Raw genomic sequence first — 20,126 nt, 5'->3', positions numbered from 1 at the left:
TCAAACTTGCAAAACGCTGTCGTTTCTAAATTTACTACTAGCGAGCCGGGTTGAAATGGAATAGGCTGACGAGGTTGGGCAGGCCGGTGGGCTCAGGGTCAGCTCTCTACCACTTAAATTACAATTCTCAAAAGTAAAAGGGGGTCAATTGAAATTAAGCTAAAATTGTGGTGAAATTAAGCAATTAACTTAAAGTTTAAATTTCCTCTTAATGCAAGAGCTAGTTCCTTGTTTGTCTCCCTCGGTCCAGCTCTGCTTCAATTGACGATAAAACAACTAAATTGAAAGGAAATCAGAGAAAACTCTTCTCTAATTTAGTTAAAGGAAGAAAAAATGGTAATCCGAAATGAACCTCGGAGATTGCTTCTTCTTCTCGTAAATCTTCTCTTGACGATTCAACTCCGAGTTAACTCAGTCACTGGTCTCTGCGAACTCAGCTTCGTTGAACGCAACAAGCTCTACAACTTTAGCTTGGCTTCTCCTCTGCCTAGATTCCCTTATGGCGTCCTCAGCGAAGATGGGTAACTCACTAACTCCCTCTTTCTGTTAGCTTTAGTGTTTTTTTCTGATCTAAATGTCTCTCATTGTCATTTAAATTACCTATTTTTAATTTAATTATGGTATAAAATATTGTATTTGTATTAATATATTGGTCATTTTTAGTGGTACGATGTTGAAAATTTTGGTAATTTTTTTTCCTTTTATGTGTATATTATACTAATTTTAAATTGTCCAGTTTAATGCTTGGTGCAACTAGGTATAATTAACTAATCAAGGAGAGAAATTCCTGTGGTCCACAATTTGATTACTTATAAAAAAGTTTTCTTTTTTTTATTGAAGAATGTTGTGTTGACTTTGGATAAAGAGAAAATGGTGCTTGCTAGAGTTGAATCAAGTCATAGTTGATAAGGTATTTTTAGCTAGGACACTTGTTTTGATTAGTTAAGATACAACGAAGCCCTGCCCGTGGTTTAGATGAACTTTAGACATGTTTGGAGTATGGAAACTGTGTTGTTTTCGCAATTGAGAACCAGCTTGCTTGTGTACCGTATGTTAGTTTGGTGGCAAACTTTCATATCTGAATTGGGTCAGCTTCTATTTTTATGGAAATACGATTTATTTCATGTTACTTTGCCAGGTTTTATAAGGTGGTGATGAATGAGAGTGTGCTCTGGTTTCAGGTTGGCTCCATCAGGTCACACTTTATTTCTTTGTTAATGTAGCATTGTTTTCTTTCTTCTTCTTTTGATTTCTCTTTTGATGCTTGTGTAAACAAAGGAAAATTGTGTGTTTAGAGTACTTGTAACCTTTGAGCATAAGCTATAAATTGTTATTAAATTTTTATACAAGAGTCTTTTACAAGCAAGGATATAATCTCTTGCCATATAAATTCAGCTTATTTTCTTGTTGGCTTTTTTTTTCGATGACTCAATGGAGCAGCTTTGCGATGGAATGCTTTTTAACCATGATCCACCTAGATGTGTTGAGTGCTTGGTAAATGCTTCTTGAACTTTATCTGAGTTGTATTGTTTTACATGTTGACTATGTAAGGGGCCAGAATAAGAGTGCAGGACATGATTGAAACTTTTTCTCCTCTTTTATTTGATTGTCTTATGATACTTTAGGACTGTGGAGGCCCATCACGCTGTGGAATGGAATGTAGTGCACTAGTGGCTAAAAATGCTCTCGGTAAATAATTTCACAGAATTGTATGCATTTAGTTAGTTCTTCCATTGTTGACTAGTTTTTGCTGAGTGCTATTTTTGAATATGATAATTTTCTTACATCAAGTACTGGTTAATGAGAATCAATGATTCAATCAATTATCAGATGTAATTGAATTGCTATTATTAAGTTGCTTAACAAAGCTATTCTTCTTTATTGCTCAATTTTCTTTCTAATTTGTGTGTTTTAGCATTCTTTTATAGTAACTGATTATCTTTTCTATTTTGTAGTGTATCAGGGTCTGACAAAAAAAGTGTTTAAAATATATGATTTTCTTTCTTTTTGGAGTGCATTGCTACTTCACATTTGCATTACTTGAAATTTTGAAGTATAAGTTTTCCTCAATAATGGAAGTGATTATAATACTTTTTTACATGTCCATTATTGTCAACATAGTACAGACTATCATATGCCTGTAGGACACTAGAAATTTTCCTGTCTTGCTTCTTCCCTTTTTTGGAAAAAAATAAGTGCAGCTTGTTAAAGTATTAAATTCTAATTGAATTTCTGTGGTTTATGCAGGTTACCAAGTATGCACTACTATTGGACATGTCTCAAGTACAAATGTTAGCGTCATTGGTAAGTTGATTTTACCTTTACTTCTAATTGCCTTTTCACTGTCTTCCAGACCTAAAAGGAATAAGAGTAACACTTTAATGTTTCCTCTCAAAGTGGAAACTCTTGCTGTGGTTAAGCCTTAGATGCTCCACATTTAAAAGACATAGCTTCTAGTGGCACTTTGCTTTTGTGGGTTTGCATGCTTTCTCCTTCCATGGTGCTGTGCTATGGGAAGACAGTTTCTTTCATGCTTCTGTGTATGAATGCAGTTTGGTAGTATTGATGGTTCTACTACTTCACAAATGACAGATGAGCAGAATCCTTACAAGGGTGTCATTGTTAGAATGTCAAGCAGTGGCAAAGGGCGAAATTGTTCACTCTCTGTATCAATCATTTGTGATTCAACTGGAGTTCAAGTAAGATCTTTTTCCTTAATGTTTATGCTAAATTTGATCAAATAAAAATTCCCTGGAGTTGGATATACATGTATGTATGACATATACCTTACTTATCACTTTGTTTGACAGGGGCCAAATTCAATGGAGAAACTGGGGACTTGTGATTATGTGAGTCTAGAAAACTTAGCTTTGCCACTTAGGTTTCTAATATTGCATATACTTGAAATTTTTTGAACCAAGCATCATTGTGTGGTTGTGGTAAGGATGCTCATACTTGAATATACATGCATGATGTTAAAGAATTGCACTTTTCTGATATATATATCTTCAATAACTACAATCATGTAAATGCTTTTGCAAACATTGCCTTATACAGAATTACTCTTCTGGCTATTCCCCATTTCATTTGATTTCCATGTTGTTTGGTGATAGATCTATAAAATGTGTGGGGCATAGCATGGAATTGATTATTTTTTCCCAGCATTGACTGATCACTACTCAAGAAATAGAGCTGGGGAAGAGAGAGTAAAGGAACAGCGAGTGAGTTCCAGTGGATTTTCTGATGTTTGTGCTGAGGGTTCTAGCTTTTAGCAGATAATGTGGCTTTCATCCATCAAACCGATCAACTGTCTCAATGGTGTGGTTTTGAGATCATGATGGGAACACTAGGTCTCTTTTATCCTGTTAGGGGATGATTATTTGTGCCTAAGCTCAAGTAGCCAGGGAATAATTGAGGTTGAGTTTAATTAAGGTGTTTTTTATTAACCAATCTGGAGAAACAAAAACTTTTTGTAGTAAGAATTAAGATTACTCTCTCAAGTCTCCCCATGCTTGCGCTGTCAGTGTACATAGCGGTTATAGTAAGAACGGGATAGTTGCCATTCGAGAAAGATGAGGATGCTAAATTTTTTTGAGTTCAGAGGAAGACTTATCAGATTGCAAAATTCTCTGTGGGAAAGACTTTCAATATAAAGCACAATATCTATTATGTTGATAACTTTTCTGTTTTTTAACATTTGGTAGTTGGATTAGTTGTCATCTTTGGTGTTTCAAGTTTGTTTCCTTATTTTTGACAGGCCACAGTGCTGCGGCATCCTTCTGGTTGTGCAACAATCATATCTTTTCATGAGAAAGGATTTGGCTGGTTCTGTACCTTAATGACCATGTAAGGGTATTTACTTCTTCCTCAGTTTATCAATAGCAATCTAGATAACTGTTGTAGTTCTAAAGGAGTCTATATTGATTGACTGAATGTTTTGTCTCTAGTATCTTATGCCTCTTTGGAGCCTATCTGCTTGCTGGGACAGTTTATCGATTTTTTTTCCTCGGAGTTCGTGGTGTAGAAGTAAGTTTTTCCTCTGAAGTTATCTGCTTGCTGCTAAAATTCAGATTCTGCATGAAAGTTGAGGACTTTGGCAATCTTGGTCCGTTGACCATTCTTCTAACTATGTTATGTCCTTGCTCCGCCTTCTTCAGGTAATTCCAAACTTGGAATTCTGGGCCAGCTTACAGCATAGAACACAGGTACCCCTTGTTAGTTGGTATATTCAGCCAGTTTCTTCTACACAGGTAATCACATGACAGAAAAGTTGTTAATTTTACAATTACATGCTGCCATTCTTGCAGAGTTTTTTCTCCTCTTTAGTGCGGAAGTTTAGTGGACCTTCAGCCGGTCATAGAAGCTCCTATTCTCGAGTCAATTTTTGAGCAGTTGCAATTTTGTTCAGATGATAGGAAGTACACCAGTTTTGAGACATCTCGGTCATGAGCCTTCGGCAAGCAAGTGCAAACGATCATGCCGGAGAGTGGTTTCTGATCTGTTATGGCATGAAGTGTTGGAAAATAGATTTGCAGAATCAAATCTGAACTACCACGCTTGTTTGCAATGATTGTTTCATTGTTCCTCTTCTTTCTCTTTTGCAAATGATTATTTCATCAATGTTAAACCTTTCTCATGTCAAATGAAGAAGTCAGTGACATTCAATTGATTGTAATATCTTTAGTACAATTCTTCATTCCTTTATTGACATTCTTGTAGTACACAATATTATAGAAGAGTCAACAAAAAAAGATAATGGATGTTATTAAGAGGAAATTTATGTGCAAGACTACTATAAAAATCAATATAATCAATAGGTAATTCAACAATTTAGTTTATGTGCTATTAATATATAAATCAAATTTCAAATTTTTATTTCAATTCTGTCCTTTTGTGACTGGCCCAAAGCATTTATCCCACCACAAACGGCCTGGCCCAGCCCACTCCATTTTCTTTCTTTCCCTCTTCTGTCAAAAAACTACATCGTTTTAGTTGAGAGATTTACAGCAGGTTCGGTAGGGGAATGACTTATTCCCTCCGTATTCCTTTTTTGATTTGTTCGGTTGCATTTTGGGTGGGGAATAGCCATCCCTCAATAATGGCTTAACCATTCCTCACTCTTGTGATATTAGCTATTCTATGCATGATGAAATAACATCTAACTGCACGATTGATTTACAGAATAAATAAAAAAGAAATAGAATAATTATTTTGTAACAATAGAATAAAGTAGAAATACAATATAATAGTTATTATTTAGTTTTTTACAACAAATAGAATAGAATAGAAATAGTTATTATAACTTATTATAATGTTTGACTAGTAAAAATAATTAAAAAAAAAGATAAAAAGATAAAAATATTCCTTATTATATATATTATTTATTTTAATTTTATTTTTTAAATATAAATATTTTATTTATAATTTAATCATTAACATTATAAAATATTGATATATTATTTATAATTTAAATGTTATTATGATTATTTATTTTTATTTTATTTTATTTTTTAAAATATTAATACTTTATAATTTATTTCAAATATTAATATTTGATAATTTAAATATTAATATTTTATTAATAATTTAATCAGTAGAATTTTAAAATATTAGTATTTTATTTATAATTTAAATATAATTATGATTAAAATATTAATACTTTTAATTAATTTTGAAGTACAAAATATTTTTTAATATATAATTGAGAACTTAAATTCTTTATTATAATAAGATTTATTCTCATCAAAAACAAAAATACTTTTCATATAATTTACTAAAATTTATGCCAAAAGAAAAATTAAGAAAATTTTTTCTTTTTTAATCATTTACTTTTTAATTTTATTAAAACTTTAAATTTTTAATAATTTAATAATTTATTATTAAGTATTAGTATAATTTTTATTTTTTTTCTATTTGTATTTGTATTTTTTAATTTATATTTTTACTTAATAATTTTAAAATTAATAATTTAAAATATTAATTTTTAAGTTTAGGTTTGTAATTTTTGAAAGTAGGTAAGAACATTTTAATCCAAAATGTTTTGGATTCTATTTCCATAGGTGTAAAATAGCTAATACCATGGGGGAAATGGTATTAGCTATTCTAAGGTTTTGCAAGATTTTGAGGAATAGCTTCCTCCCAAGACCAAGGGGAAAATTTTTGAGAATAGACCCAACCAAACATGCTATAAAAGTTATAAAACTAAAATGCTCTTACTCATTTTAAAAAATTACAATTAAAAATCTATAAAAAGTTTTTTTCTTTATCATTATCATTTTTCTTTCTCTCTTTTGGTTCCTATATTCTCTTCTCTATAAATTTCCTCTATCCACCACTGAAGGAGGACATTAGTGTTGGTGGCTTTAGGACCAAATATGAGCAATCGGACAACTCCTGTGGCTGGATCTGGCATTCCACGACTAGATTAGTCAAGAAAAGTGCCAATTTGATGCCTTAGTGGCCAATTTGACCACAAGGAATGCTAGGTCAACGTTCTATTACATCGACCACATCCCTAGTGATCAATCAAAGAACAAGACAAGAAAAAAAATTAAAATGAAAGGTTTAAAATTTTAATTATATTATAAAAATCAATATTTTAAATTTTAAAATTAATTAAAATACTAATATTTTAATCATAATAATTTTTAAATTATAAATAAATTAATAATAATAATAAAATATAATATTTAAATTACAAATTATTAACATTTAAAAAATAAAAATAAAATAAAAATAAGGTGATTAACCATGGCTTCTCCCACACAAACCCTGAAGAAATCCTTTTTATAAGTGTTTGTTTTTTAGAATTATTCGTCTAATCTCTCTAACCTTTTCTTCTACAAATGTGAATTGATGTTAATTTTTTGAGTAAAGTACCATAATAATTATCTAAATTGCATGATTACTTGGCTTTCGGTTAACATACTGAAATATTTGTATTGCTTTTTTTTATATGTGGAAGCTTCTAGTTGTTCTGCTTATCTTTGAAACTTGTTGCTATTTCTTTTAAGGATCAGTATATACGGGTTGATTTACATTGTTATGTTTAGTTTCTATGTTTGAAGGTGAACATTGATTAATTATTGAGCATTGACAACAAACTTTGTTTAATCTAAATGAGGTGTTGGTCGATCTTCATATATGTTAAAGGTATGTCGGATGTTGATTTGGAAATTATTGTCGTGTAGTTTATGGTTTTTATGCGTTTCTAATATTTACTAATAATTTTTTTTTATATTTGTTTCCTACTGTGGCAAAAAATGGAAAATGCATTAATATCACTTTGCAAGGAATTAAAAATATTACACTTCGCACGAAATTAAAAATTAATTTACACTTCGCATGGAATTAAAAATTTGAAATAATTTTGATTCATTATGTTGAGGATAACGGGAAATAAGTTTGTTATTTGTAGATATTTTCTTTCAGCATTGACAAGCAGGCTTGGCCAGCTTCACCTTTCTATTCTCTTGTGAAATAAACATAAAGGATTAAGGGATTAAGAAACAGTAGAGACATTGATGTAGCTATAAGCTATCTGGATAATTGTTAAGTATATAAGACCCAAGCAACTAGAGTAGATTGGTGACATTTCAAACATAATAAAAAAGTTTAAAATTGGAATCATCTCTCCTCTCTTCTCGCTCTCATTCCAATTCAAATATTGTTTAATTGCATTTGAAATGTCAAACTAAGTAGCTAAGTGACAAATAACAACAATCAAATTCAATTATTTAAACATGCATGAGCTGAGCTAAATTTTAAAAGAAAGGAATGGTATCACAAGAAAATTAACCAAACAAAACAAAAAATAAGGATAACTGAACAAAACAGAGATGAGGAAAAAAGTTTCAGGATGGTTTTGTAGCATTTCTAGAAAGTAGAAGAAGCTTATCTGTTACATGAACCGGTCCAGAAACAGGTCTTATTGTTCTTCAATATCTTCAAGAAACTGAAAATAATGAAGAAAGCAGAATTATGGTTGAGATCAATTACATGTAATATATAAAAGAATAAAGGTTAAATACTCAAATAAACCTCTGAATTATACAAAAAAAAAAATCAATTAAGCCGATATCCTTTTATTGTGTTCAATTAACTTCTTAAACTTTTATTGAGTCAAATAAATTTCTTTCACTAACAATTACCTAACTTATATTAGTAAATAGTACAGTTGGTACTTTTATACTATGTAATCTAGCACGTGACAAATTGACATGTCATTCTTATCATTTTACTAGTATATGACATGACATTAAATATTGCTAATTAAGAATTATGTTTTTACTTTTTTATCCATCTATATGTTCAAAAATGATTGGCTCAAGTATTTAAAATAGAAGTTAGTCAATGTTAACGAAAGAGGCTTACTTGATTGAAAATAAAGAGACTTAATTGAATGCAATAAAAAGATAAGAGTTTAATTGACATGCCAAAGTTATAACTAGAAAAAAATCTTTACTATAATTCTTCATTCCTTTGTTGACATTCTTGTACTTGTGTTTTAGACAATTATAAGTTTCTCCATTGAAGCATCTTCTCAAGATTAACCATTGAAGTTTCTCCAAAAGAGAATTTACATTAATAAACTCTTTGAGTGATAGCAAATCAATTGATTGAGTTGAAAAATAGAGAACCTAAAAGATGCCAAGCAATCTTTCAATGTTCAAATATGAAATAGAAATATCATAATTTAATTCCAATTACATTACTTGTATCAAGCTAGAACTTTGGAAATTCTCAGATGATAATAATCCAAACAAGGACACAAATTCTTACACAAAATAATTACAAATAGTTTACAAACAACCAGGCAAAGCAACAATTTTGAGTCCCATTATCAAACTACTTATTTGTCTCATCACTACCTGAACAACAATAATTATATATGGTGAAAAAGAGAAGAAATTAAAATCAAGCATTTACACACTCCCAATGGACAATGTAGCTGCATCCAATTGTTTTACATTCAAGAGATAGATCAAGGCAAGGCTCACCACAGCTATGGCATTTTGGATAATAAACCTTTTGGACAAAAGTGAGAGGGTGTGGATGATGATCTTCTTTTATGTAGATGCTTCCGAGCTTGATAAATGGGTATTTTTCAAGCACACATTGGGGATGAGCTGAGTTGTTACATATGGCACAATAATAAAACCAATGATTTGGATTTCTTTTCTCTTCACAAATATCACAATAATGAGATTCTGAATAATCATTATCATGATAAGTGAGTGTAAAATGATGCACATCAGATTTGTGTCGAGCTTTATACTGTAGTTTGAGACAATTCCCATGCAAATAAAAATTGCAGCTGTTACATCTGAATGCAGGTTTTGAAGAATCACCACAAGCATTGCACCACCCTTGATCAACACGAGAAAGTGAGAGGGGGTGCTCATGTCCATGACATCTGGGGTTATCAGAAACTAAAGCACATCGAAGGCACAGATATTCCTCACATATAGCACAAGTGTACGCAAAACCACTAGTTTCATACTCACAAATTACACATTGGAAAATGAACCCTGAAGTAAGTGAAAGAGGCTTACCATGATGACGGTGATCCCAAAGATGCTTCTTCCTTGGTAATTCAGCACAAGATTTGTGGAGAAAGAAATTACATTGTGAACAATAATAATAAGAGGTGGAGATGGATAGCACGCAACCATCACAACATTTATCATCCTTGATGTTATTGCTTAAAATTAAGTTGTGTTGATGGCTAAAATGTTTTATCTCAATTGCTACCACATTTTCTCCATCTTTGATCTCCTTAACAAAAGCATACGGTTGCAATGCTGAATTTTCTTCAAGACTCTCATCTATCATTCCTGACTCATCAAAATCGTACCAATTATATTCTTCTATTGCACAATTCACATGGACAATATAATCGCAATCAGAACAAGAGTAGCTTCCATACTTTGAATTCACACCCTCTAGATGACAAATTCTGCATTCCCACGATTTAAACTTATCTTGCCCAACGGAATAGGTGTGGGAAATGGGGTGCTCAAAATGCCATGGGTGTCTGAGGATGCGTGGCAATGAAATGCAGCTCTTATGGACTATAGTCTCACAAGTAGAACAAATGTAGGATACATGATTCCCTGAAGAGCCACATGCATCACAAATGAATGGAAAACGTATCCGAAATCGGATGAAAGGGTGTTGATGGTTTTTATCTTTAATAATTGGTGGTGGTGGTGATGCGCATTCAATATGAAGAGCAAACTTGCAAATTGAACAACAATAAACAAATCCCTTACGTTGGGTTACTTGGCAAACGTTGCAAGGGAGATGCTGGCTAAAGTCGTCAAAATATTCACCGCAAAACTGTAAAATAAGAGAATGTTCACGATGAAAAGGGTGATTGATTTCTGCAGGTAGATCAGCGCATTTGGCATGTAGGTAAAATCCACAATCAGGAGATAGGTATGCAGAATCTAGTAATGGCTTCCAACATGCAAAGCACTTAGCTTTTTTGAGTTCTTCATTACCATTTTCCGTAGAGATCAATGGATTTATACGGGCAATTTGTTGAAGCTCTCCAATTCTTTTTTCAGCAATGTTATATGAAAACAAAGCACATTTGATGTGAAAGAGTAATCCACAAGAACAATCATACAAAAACTTTTCACATTTTTTGAAGCAGAATTGACAAAAGAAGAATGCACCTTCATATGGAGGTCCTGCTTGAAGATCAAGGTAGTGTTTGCGATGTAAGGGGTGATTCAGCTGTGAAGGTGCCTCGGCACACTTCTTATCAAGGTAAAACCTGCACTCTTCACAACTGAAACTTGGACCCGACACCAGATCCCCACATGCTGAGCAATCAGCCTGCTTCTCACTTTCATGGCTTTGCTCCTCATTGAAAATCAGTGGATGTTCATGGCTAAAATGTTGAAGCAGCTCCATCTCTCCTTTTTTTTTGTTTCTCTGTAAGTTTGTGGGTTGAGTAGCTTGTTTAAAAAATGTGTTTGTGGTTACTTATGGAAGCTTAAGCGTATGATTCAAATATTTATATTGTTCAGGTGATGAGAATGGCAACTTGTTTAAAAAAGAAAAGAATTTTTACCCTTGTTTTCTTCCTTTCTTTCCAAGATATCTCTTTCTGTTTCAAATAACAATCTAGTTTTTCAATGGAAGATTCATTTCCCATCTCTTTCACTGTTTATCTGCAAATTCATCTTTAATTTTTTCTATTTGATTACCACTGTTTCCCATGGTAGCCAAAGTAAAATAATTACGTTGTGAACAAAAAACATAATAATATTTTCTTTTGGTACATATGATAATGAAATATTTTGATTATTATCAAAAAAATATTTCTAATTAAAGCAAGAATTAAATTACGCACATATATTTCATATTGTATAAATGTATATGGTATTATCAATCAATAGGAACCCCAAGCTTTATTTGAAAGAGGACACATTAGCATTTCGACTTAAATTTGAAATATATATGTGATTACATTTTAGAATGGAACAATTATCTCTTTCGAAAAGTATTAGAAAATGGCTATTTTTGCCTGAGCTCAAAAAATCTATAAACACTATCAAAATAATGGCATAACTTTAAAGGGAGGCAAAGGTGGAGCATCTAAAGGTTACTCTTAAAATGGAAAAGAAAAAAAAAATATGCTTTCAGAATTTATTTTTATTAAAAGTTATTTCTCATATTCCTTGTTTTCACTTCACTCACGAGAAAGAGATATATTCTTTTAAATCTTGGACAAGTGATTCTTATAGAAAGGATAGCATGCTATTGATTGTTGATATAAATGATTAATTTAACCACAAGATAAACTTGAAAAGAATAATGTAAAATTCTCTTTATTTCCGTTTCTTTTTTTTTTCTCTTTTTCACCTATTCTTTCTTTCTTCTTCTTTTTTTTTTTTACTTATTATTAATATCTATCCGCTCTTTCTTTAGAAAACCCTACATATTTACTTTCAAAATCTTGGATTATATATAGTTAATTATCTAATGGAAACAAATTTTAGAAAATTGTAAGGTTCTAAAAGATTTACAAATTCCTTGTAATTTTTACTAGTTAGTTTCCACAACCAAATTAAAACTTACGAATGGTTTTTTTTTTTTTACTTTTGATTTTGGACTACATAATCAGAAGTGACCTTCTCTCATTTTATAAATCTCATCTTTTTTATATGAAGACATCTTATTTATATGAAGATTCAAACACGAGGCTTCCAAGTTAAAATATGAAGTTCTAATTGATAAGGTGTTCCCTGGAGAAAAATTTAAAATTGTCATTTCTCATTGTCAAAACAAAATATGTATGAAACAAATCGCCATTTATAACCCAAATCACAAGAGTACAAATGGTTAGAATTTTCAGTTAAACTAGATTTCCAGTTAATTAAGTGGTAACATAGCCAAAATATTGGATATCAACCATACATTTGTTTTGGATACTAGGAGCCATCGAAGCTTTACAGCTCATTATAATGTTTTTCAATAATAAAGATAAAAGGGGGTTACCAGGCAACATGTTTCTTTTACAGGGGAGATTATTTGGAGGAGAGAATGTGTAGACACTAAATTATAAACAAGAAAAATTAAAAATATATATATATATAAAAAAAAATGTGATGAAAAAAGAAAGGAGAGAGGTACGTCCGCACCTTGCCAGGCACCTCTCTCACCTGCCAGACGCGAAAAATTCGCGTCTGGCAGGATAGTGGAACTTGCCCCCGGGTGCCCAGGGACAAGGCAATGGAGCGTGCCCCCTCCAGAACCAGGAAATCGGGTATAAAGGAGAGGGGGCATTGTAGCATCCGGGGGAAGAAAAACACAACAAAAAAAAACCTTAGACTCTAGCAACAAAAAACCACAATCCACCATAAAAAGAAATATACTAGAAAGAATCAAAAAATAAAAAAAGGGATAGAAAAATCACAATGGGATAAAGCAGGCGGCTGTGTCTTTTTTTTGGGGGGATTCTTTTTTGGTTTGTTTTTTTTAGAGAGATTTAGGGGAATTTCATGCTACCGTTTGGAGAGATCTTGGGTTTTTTAGGTGAGAGAGGAGAAGGAGGAAGCCATCGCCGGTAGGAGATAGAGAGATAGAGGCGTCGGCGGTAGAGAAAGAGTGAGAGTTAAGGTTCTTTTTTGGGTCCGATTTTATTGTCGCCGGTCAAAGTAAGAAAGCTTTGGGTTTTTACACCGTCGGTAGGTCGAAGCTTGGTTGGAGCCGACGGAAAAGGGGAGAGCCCGATCTGGGTAGTCGACGAGAAGAAAGAGGAGATAGAGAGAAAGAGAGAGAGGTAGAGCCGCGGCATCAGATCTGGTAACGGTGCCGTGTCCGCGACGGTAAAGATCGGGTGAGAGGACGGAAAGGAGAGGAATGGTAAGTGAAGGGAGATCTTGAGTAAGAGAGAGCAAAAGCAAAAAAATAAAATAGAAGTTTAGAGAGATTGAGTAGCCGGCCATTAGAGAGAGAAAATAGAGGAAAAGTGAAGAAGAAGGGAGGTTCAAAAGTCAAAAAATGGCACCGTTTTGACTTACCCAAGACCTCCTTTCGACTACAAAGCGACGTCGTCTCGGTGCTGGAGGGAGTGGCTGTTCTTAGCAAGGTAAATTCTTCATTTTTTATTGTTATAGATATATTGTCCTGATTTTGTGGTGCTGAGTTTGACATAAAATTTATAAAAAAAGCTAATTAGTTTCATTAGAGCATTATTTTAGTTAAAATACATATGATATTTAGCAGATTGTTTGTGTAAAAAATATATAAAGGTGGGAGAAGATGAAATGTGGAACATATTTACGAGATACATAGTCATGAAAATTTATGTAGAGATAATAAGAGTGAAAATAAATTAGGAAGAACTAGAATTAAAATACGATGAAACAAAATATGGAAAAATCAAATTAGGTGAAAAGGGTAGTTCTATATAAATGGAGAGAGAATGAAAATAGGATAAGATAAAGAACTAATTAATATAAATAAGATAACTGCTCAATTTGATGCCGATGATGGGATGATCGGTCGAGACGCGAAAAGTCACAATCTCGGGCTTCTATTCCCTAGGTTCGGAATTCGAATCAAGGCTCCACCAGTACGATGGGAGGGCCTCGATTTCAAGATTCCGAAATTCTTAATAAATAAAGAGTTTGATTATGCAAAAAATTACTTGATAAAAATAATAAATAAATAATAAATGATAAAAAAATGATAAAATAATAACAATTCAAACATATAATAAATAATTGATTTGTGAAAATACAATATACATGACATTAAGTAAAAAAGAATAAATAAATAAATAATAATAAAAAACAACTAATTTAAAATTAAGCATCGAATATTAAATGGCATAAAAAATGTAAAAAAATTAAAAATAAAAATAGTAATATATATATATATATATAATAAGATATTAGACATTAGGTTTGAATAAAAGATTGCTTATGAAATATATAATAATAAAAATATAAGAATATATATAAAATAAAAATTTTATAATAAAAAATATATAATTTTGGTTCACTAAAATAACATAGAATTATAAGCAATTTGTCTAAGTATAAATGGAAAACATAAGAATTTAAAACAAAAAATGTAAAGTATAAAAAAAATATAATAATAAGAAATAAGAATAGAAAATATGATAATAAAATATATAATAAAATAAAAATAATTAATAATAACAAAAAATAGATAATTGCATCAGCATAGCATGTATGTATTGCATCATACATATCATTGCATATAAATATTTCTGTTTTCGAGTTTAAGCCCCGATGATGGGATCTTTCGGGGATCCTGCGAAGGCGGGTATTTCTCGAAAAGTTCCTTAGGTGAAAAGATGTCCCCGAGTCCCACCAGTATGATGGGAGGGCTCGAGAACCATCTTTAATAAAAGGCTTTTGCCCGAATTGGGTTCATCATGCACAAAAATATTTTTTTTTTAAAAAAAAGCAAGCGTACGATGACCCCGATGACGGGAATTATTCGTCGAATTTGCGAAGGCGAGTTTCTCGGATAATTCCCTAAGTGAGAGAATATCCCGAGTCCCACCAGTATGATGGGCGGATTCGGAAAATATCCTCGATAAAAGGTTATTTGTCCGGCATTTTTATCTCACGCCATGCATCTCGCCACCCATTTGCATTCCATTTTAGGTTAAATAGGAGATAAAATAAAAAATAATAATTAAGGAAATCTAGTGAAATTAAAGCCCAATATGATAATCTAAAAACGGTACCGTTCATGGAACGGGCGTCCGAGGGGTGCTAATCCTTCCCCGGGCGTAACCGTACTCCCGAACCTAGATCCAGAAAATTGTAGACCGGTTTAAGGTTCTTTTCGGTGGGCTTAAAATTAATTTAAGTTTTCATCGATTAGAATCGAGTCAATAGGTGGCCAATCGCACCTAGTAAAAAAAAAAGATTGGTGGCGACTCCTAGTTTAATTTTTAGTGAGTTTTCACATTCACGTCTAGCGGTCGGGTTCCCGGACCCGCACGTTTCGACAGAATGGAAGGCACAAGGGTTGTTCTTAATACCTGTCACATGAAGAAGTCAGTGACATTCTATTGACTGTATTATCTGTCAAAGTTTATTGACATTCTTGTACTTGTTTCTTAGGCAATTTTGGTGTATTGTTATCATCTTTGATAGTAATATAGAATGATTTAATGCAACAGACAATGATAAATCTTTCTCTTTACATAAATCAAAGCTTGTTTTAAAGGTTCATAGTTTAACCATGGAAATTTCTTCAAAAGAGAATTTGATCTAAAGAGTTCTGAATTTTTGGTTTGCTTTGTCTTTGATTGAGCAAATGGAGTTTAAGCAAAATTATTTGGAAAGTTCAAGCAAAGACTAGGAACTGGATTGGACTCTTTCCACTATTGAGGAATCAACAAAAGAACATACTGGATGTTTTTACGAGGAAATTTATAATCAATGCAAATTCAGCATTTTTAGCACATTAACATTTAATAAATTATATAATAAACTCTTCAAGTAATAGCAAATCAATTGATTGAGCTGAAAAATAAAAAACCGTATAGATACCAAGCGATCTTCCAAAGTTCAAATATGTAATAAAAATATCATAAATTAATTTCAATTACATTACTTCTATCAAGCCAGAATTTTGGAAATTATCAAATGATAATAATCCAAATAAGGACACACACACTTACAGAGAATAATTGCAAATAGTATAGAAACAACCGGGCAAAGCAGCATTTTTGAGTGCCATCATCAAACTTCTTATTTGCCTCATCGCTGCTTGAACAAACGACGTTGAATAAAGATGCTTGGAAGGCTTAGCAACGAAGTTAGGTACCATAAGGTATATTCATCTCTGATGTTGTCAATCTTTTTCTTATAAACAGTGGTGCTTTTGTCTTTATGGTTTCCATTACATCCCACACTCTCGTCTTGTGTTCACTTTGAAATAGATCAAACAAAATTTTAAGTTTGAGTGAGGAGGGGAGGTGGTGGGAGAGTGGTAGGGAGGGTGAGAGAGATAGGAGCCGAGAGGGAGATCACTCAAATTTTAAACTTTAGTTGATTATGTTTGAATTGTTTCATTTATATTCTAATCAATTATGTTATTAGTAAGTATAAAATCTTTAACCTCAGGAATCTACCGTGCAGATTTAACAAGTTTAAAAGGATGAACCTGCTCACCTACAATCACAGAACATTAAATCAAGAAGAGCAATTTGTAATTAATGAAAGATTAAACACAAGCAAAATTAATAAGTTGTTGTATTTTCAAGACTTAATGACCTTTTTAGTTAATTTTCCTGTTTCTTGTACATTTTCTTATTGGTAGAAAATATGTTTCTTTTACGGGGAAGATTGTTTGGAAGAGATAATAGAAGGCATCAGGATTGTTCTCAATATCTTCATTTAGTCAGTGACATTCTATTGATTGTATTATCTGTCTAAGTTATAACTAGAACAAGAATCTTTTGTACAAATTCTTTATTCCTTTATTGACATTATTGTACTTGTTTCTTAGGTAATTTTAGATGTATTGTTATTATCTTTGATAATAATATACAATGATTTAATGCAACAGACAATGGTAAATCTTTGCTCGACCAAATGGAGTTTTAGCAAAATTCCTTGAAAAGTTCAAAGCAAAGATTAGGAAATGGATTGGACTCTTTCCATTACTTTCAGATTCATCCATCGTTATTAGAAAACGAGAAAATTTACAATTATTGAATAATCAAGAAAAGAACAAAAGGGACATTTTTAAAAGGAAATTTATGTGCAAGACCACTGAAAAATTAATATAATCAATGCAGAAATTCAGCATTTTTAAGCATGTAATAGTGCATGATAACTAATAACTGTTTAATAAACTCTTCGAGTGATAGCAAATCAATTGATTGAGTTGAAAAGTAGAGAACTTTATACATACCAAGTGATTTTCCAATGTTTAATATGTAACAGAAATATCTTAAATTAATTCCAATTACATTACTTCTATCAAGCTAGAATTTTGAAAATTCTTAAATGATAATAATCCAAACAAGGACACAAATACTTACATAGAATAATTACAAACAGTTTACAAACAACCAGGGAAAGCAGCAATCTTGAGTTTCATTATCATACTGCTTATTTGTCTCATCACGACTTGAACAGCAATAATTATGGTTGAAAACAAAAAAGAAATTAAAACCGAGGTTTTATACACTCCCAGTGAACAATGTAGCTGCATCCAATTGTTTTACATTCAAGAGCCATATCAAGGCAGGGCTTACCACATCTTTGGCATTCTGGATAATAATGAACCTTCTGGACAAAAGTGAGAGGGTGTGGATGACCTTCTTCTGTGTAGATGTTCCCAAGCTTGATAAATGGGTATTTTTCAAGAACACATTTGGGATGAGCTGAATTGTCACATATTACACAATGATAAAACCAATAGTTTGGATTTCTTTTTTCTTCACAAATGTCACAATAATGAGATTTTGGATAATCATTATCATGATAAGTGAGTGTGAAATGATGCACATCAGATTTGTGTCGAGCTTTAAGTGGTAGTGTGAGACAATTCCAATCCAAAGAGAAATTGCAACTCTTACATCTTTGTGCATAATTTAACGATTGACCACAAGCATTACACAACCCTTCATACTTTTGAAAGGAGAGGGGGTGTTCATGTCCTTGACATTTGAGAGTATCAGAAATTAAAGCACATCGAAGGCAGTAACAAATGTTGCATTCATCACAGGTGTAGGCAAAACCACTACTTTCGTTCCAACAACATGCGCAGCTGAAAATGCGGTTTGAAGTAAGTTGATGAGGCTTCGTGTGACTGTGAAGCCAAAGTTGCTTCTTCCTTGGTAATTCAGTGCAGGATTTGTGGAGAAAGAAATTACACTGTGAACAATAATAATAAGAAGTAGAGATGGATAGGACGCAACAATCACAACATTCATCACCCTTGATGTCATCGCTTAAAACTAAGTTATGTGGATGGCTAAAGTGTTTTATCTCGATTGCTACCGCATTTTCTCCATCTTTGATTTCGTTAATAATAGAATATGGTTGTAATGCTGAATTTTCTTCAAGATTCTCATCAATTATTCCTGACTCATCAAATTTGTACCAATTATATTCTTCTATTGCACAATTCACATGAACAATATAATCGCAATCAGAACAATAGTAGCTCCCATACTTTGAATTCACATCCTCTGAATGGCAAATTCTGCATTCCCACGATTTAAACTTATCTTGCGTAAGGAAATAGGTGTGGGAAATGGAGTGCTCAAAATGCCTTGGGTGTTTGAGGATGCGTGGCAATGAAATGCATCTCCTATGGACCATAATGTCACATGTAGAACAAATGTAGGATACATGATTCCCTTCGGAGCCACATGCATCACAAATGAATGGGACACGTCTCCGAAATCGGATGAAAGGGTGTTGATGATTTTTATTTTCAATAATTGGTGGTGGTGGTGATGCACATTCAATGTGAAGAGCAAACTTGCAAATTGAGCAACAATAAAAAATTCCCTTACGTGGGGTTATGTTGCAAATGTTGCAAGGAAGACACTGGTCAATGTTAAAATATTCACCACAAAACCGTAAAAGAAGAGGATGTTCATGATGAAAAAGGTGATTGATTTCCGTAGGTAGATCAGCGCATTCCACATGTAGGTAAAATCCACAATCAGGAGATAAGTACACAGAATCTAGTAACGGCTTCCAACATGCAAAGCACTTAGCTTTTTTTAGTTTTTCATTACTACTTTTCGTAGAGATCGATGGATCTATACGAGCAATTTGTCGAAGCTCTCCAATTCCTTTTTCAGCAATGTTATATGAAAACAAAGCACATTTGATATGGAGGTCTAAATCACAATAAGAACAACGATAAACAAACTTCTCACAAGCTTTGTAGCAGAAATCACATAAATTACTTTGTAGCGGACTTACTCGAAGTTCAAGACTGTGTTTACGATGAAAGGGGTGATTCAGCTGTGAAGGTGCCTCAGCGCACTTCTTGTCAAGGTAAAACCCGCACTCTTCACAACCGAAGCTTGGACCCGACACCAGATCCCCACATGTTGAGCAATAAGCCTGCTTCTCACTTTCATGGCTTTGCTCTTCATTGAAAATCAGTGGATGTTGATGGCTAAAATGATGAAGTGGCTCCATCTCTCCTTTTTTTTTGGTTTCTTTGTAAGTTTGTGGGTTGAGTAGTAGCAAAATGTGTTTATGGTTACTTATGGAAAATTAAGCCTATGATTCAAATATTTATATTGTTCCGGTGATGAGAATGGCAACTTGTTTAAAAAGAAAGGAATTTTTACCCCTCTTTTCTTTCTATCTTTCCAATATATCTCTTTCTGTTTCGAATAACAATATAGTTTTTAAATGGAAGATTCATTTCCCGTCACTTTCAATGTTTATCTGCAAATTCATCTTTAATTTTTTCTAATTAATTTCCACTGTTTCCCATGGAAGACACAGCAAAATAAATATGTTGTGAATAAAAAACATATTGATATTTTTTTGACATATGATAATGAAATATTTTGATTATTGTAAGAAAAATTATTTCTAATCAAAATCAAGACTTTATGCACATATATTTAATATTGT

The 20,126-nt window shown here is 32.4% G+C and overlaps 3 protein-coding genes across 3 annotated transcripts; 1 reads left to right on the top strand and 2 right to left on the bottom strand.

Annotated features, from left to right (window-relative positions):
• Positions 1-190: 190 nt before the first annotated feature.
• LOC18585797 (autophagy-like protein) lies at positions 191-4,704 on the top strand. The gene is made up of 11 exons (XM_007008803.3): positions 191-521; positions 1,139-1,181; positions 1,441-1,494; positions 1,626-1,689; positions 2,248-2,304; positions 2,593-2,699; positions 2,811-2,849; positions 3,758-3,846; positions 3,948-4,026; positions 4,158-4,205; positions 4,308-4,704. The coding sequence occupies exons 1-11, from the start codon at positions 334-336 to the stop codon at positions 4,386-4,388; spliced, it is 849 nt and encodes a 282-aa protein (XP_007008865.3). The 5' UTR covers positions 191-333; the 3' UTR covers positions 4,389-4,704.
• Positions 4,705-8,774: 4,070 nt separating this feature from the next.
• On the bottom strand, positions 8,775-10,923 carry LOC18585796 (uncharacterized). The gene has a single exon (XM_088802489.1). The coding sequence runs from the start codon at positions 10,921-10,923 to the stop codon at positions 8,917-8,919; it is 2,007 nt and encodes a 668-aa protein (XP_088658615.1). The 3' UTR covers positions 8,775-8,916.
• A 6,626-nt stretch (positions 10,924-17,549) lies between these two features.
• On the bottom strand, positions 17,550-19,733 carry LOC148760209 (protein VACUOLELESS GAMETOPHYTES-like). Its single transcript, XM_088810576.1, has 2 exons — positions 19,458-19,733; positions 17,550-18,392 (listed from the first exon to the last, which is right to left on the bottom strand). Exons 1-2 carry the CDS (start codon positions 19,677-19,679, stop codon positions 17,682-17,684), a joined length of 933 nt encoding a protein of 310 aa, XP_088666702.1. The 5' UTR covers positions 19,680-19,733; the 3' UTR covers positions 17,550-17,681.
• Between the last annotated feature and the right edge of the window lie 393 nt (positions 19,734-20,126).

This window comes from Theobroma cacao, chromosome 10, assembly GCF_053813885.1.
Source record: "Theobroma cacao isolate CCN51 chromosome 10, ASM5381388v1, whole genome shotgun sequence".
Taxonomy (NCBI): domain Eukaryota; kingdom Viridiplantae; phylum Streptophyta; class Magnoliopsida; order Malvales; family Malvaceae; genus Theobroma; species Theobroma cacao.
This window is presented reverse-complemented; position numbering and strand designations above follow the sequence as displayed.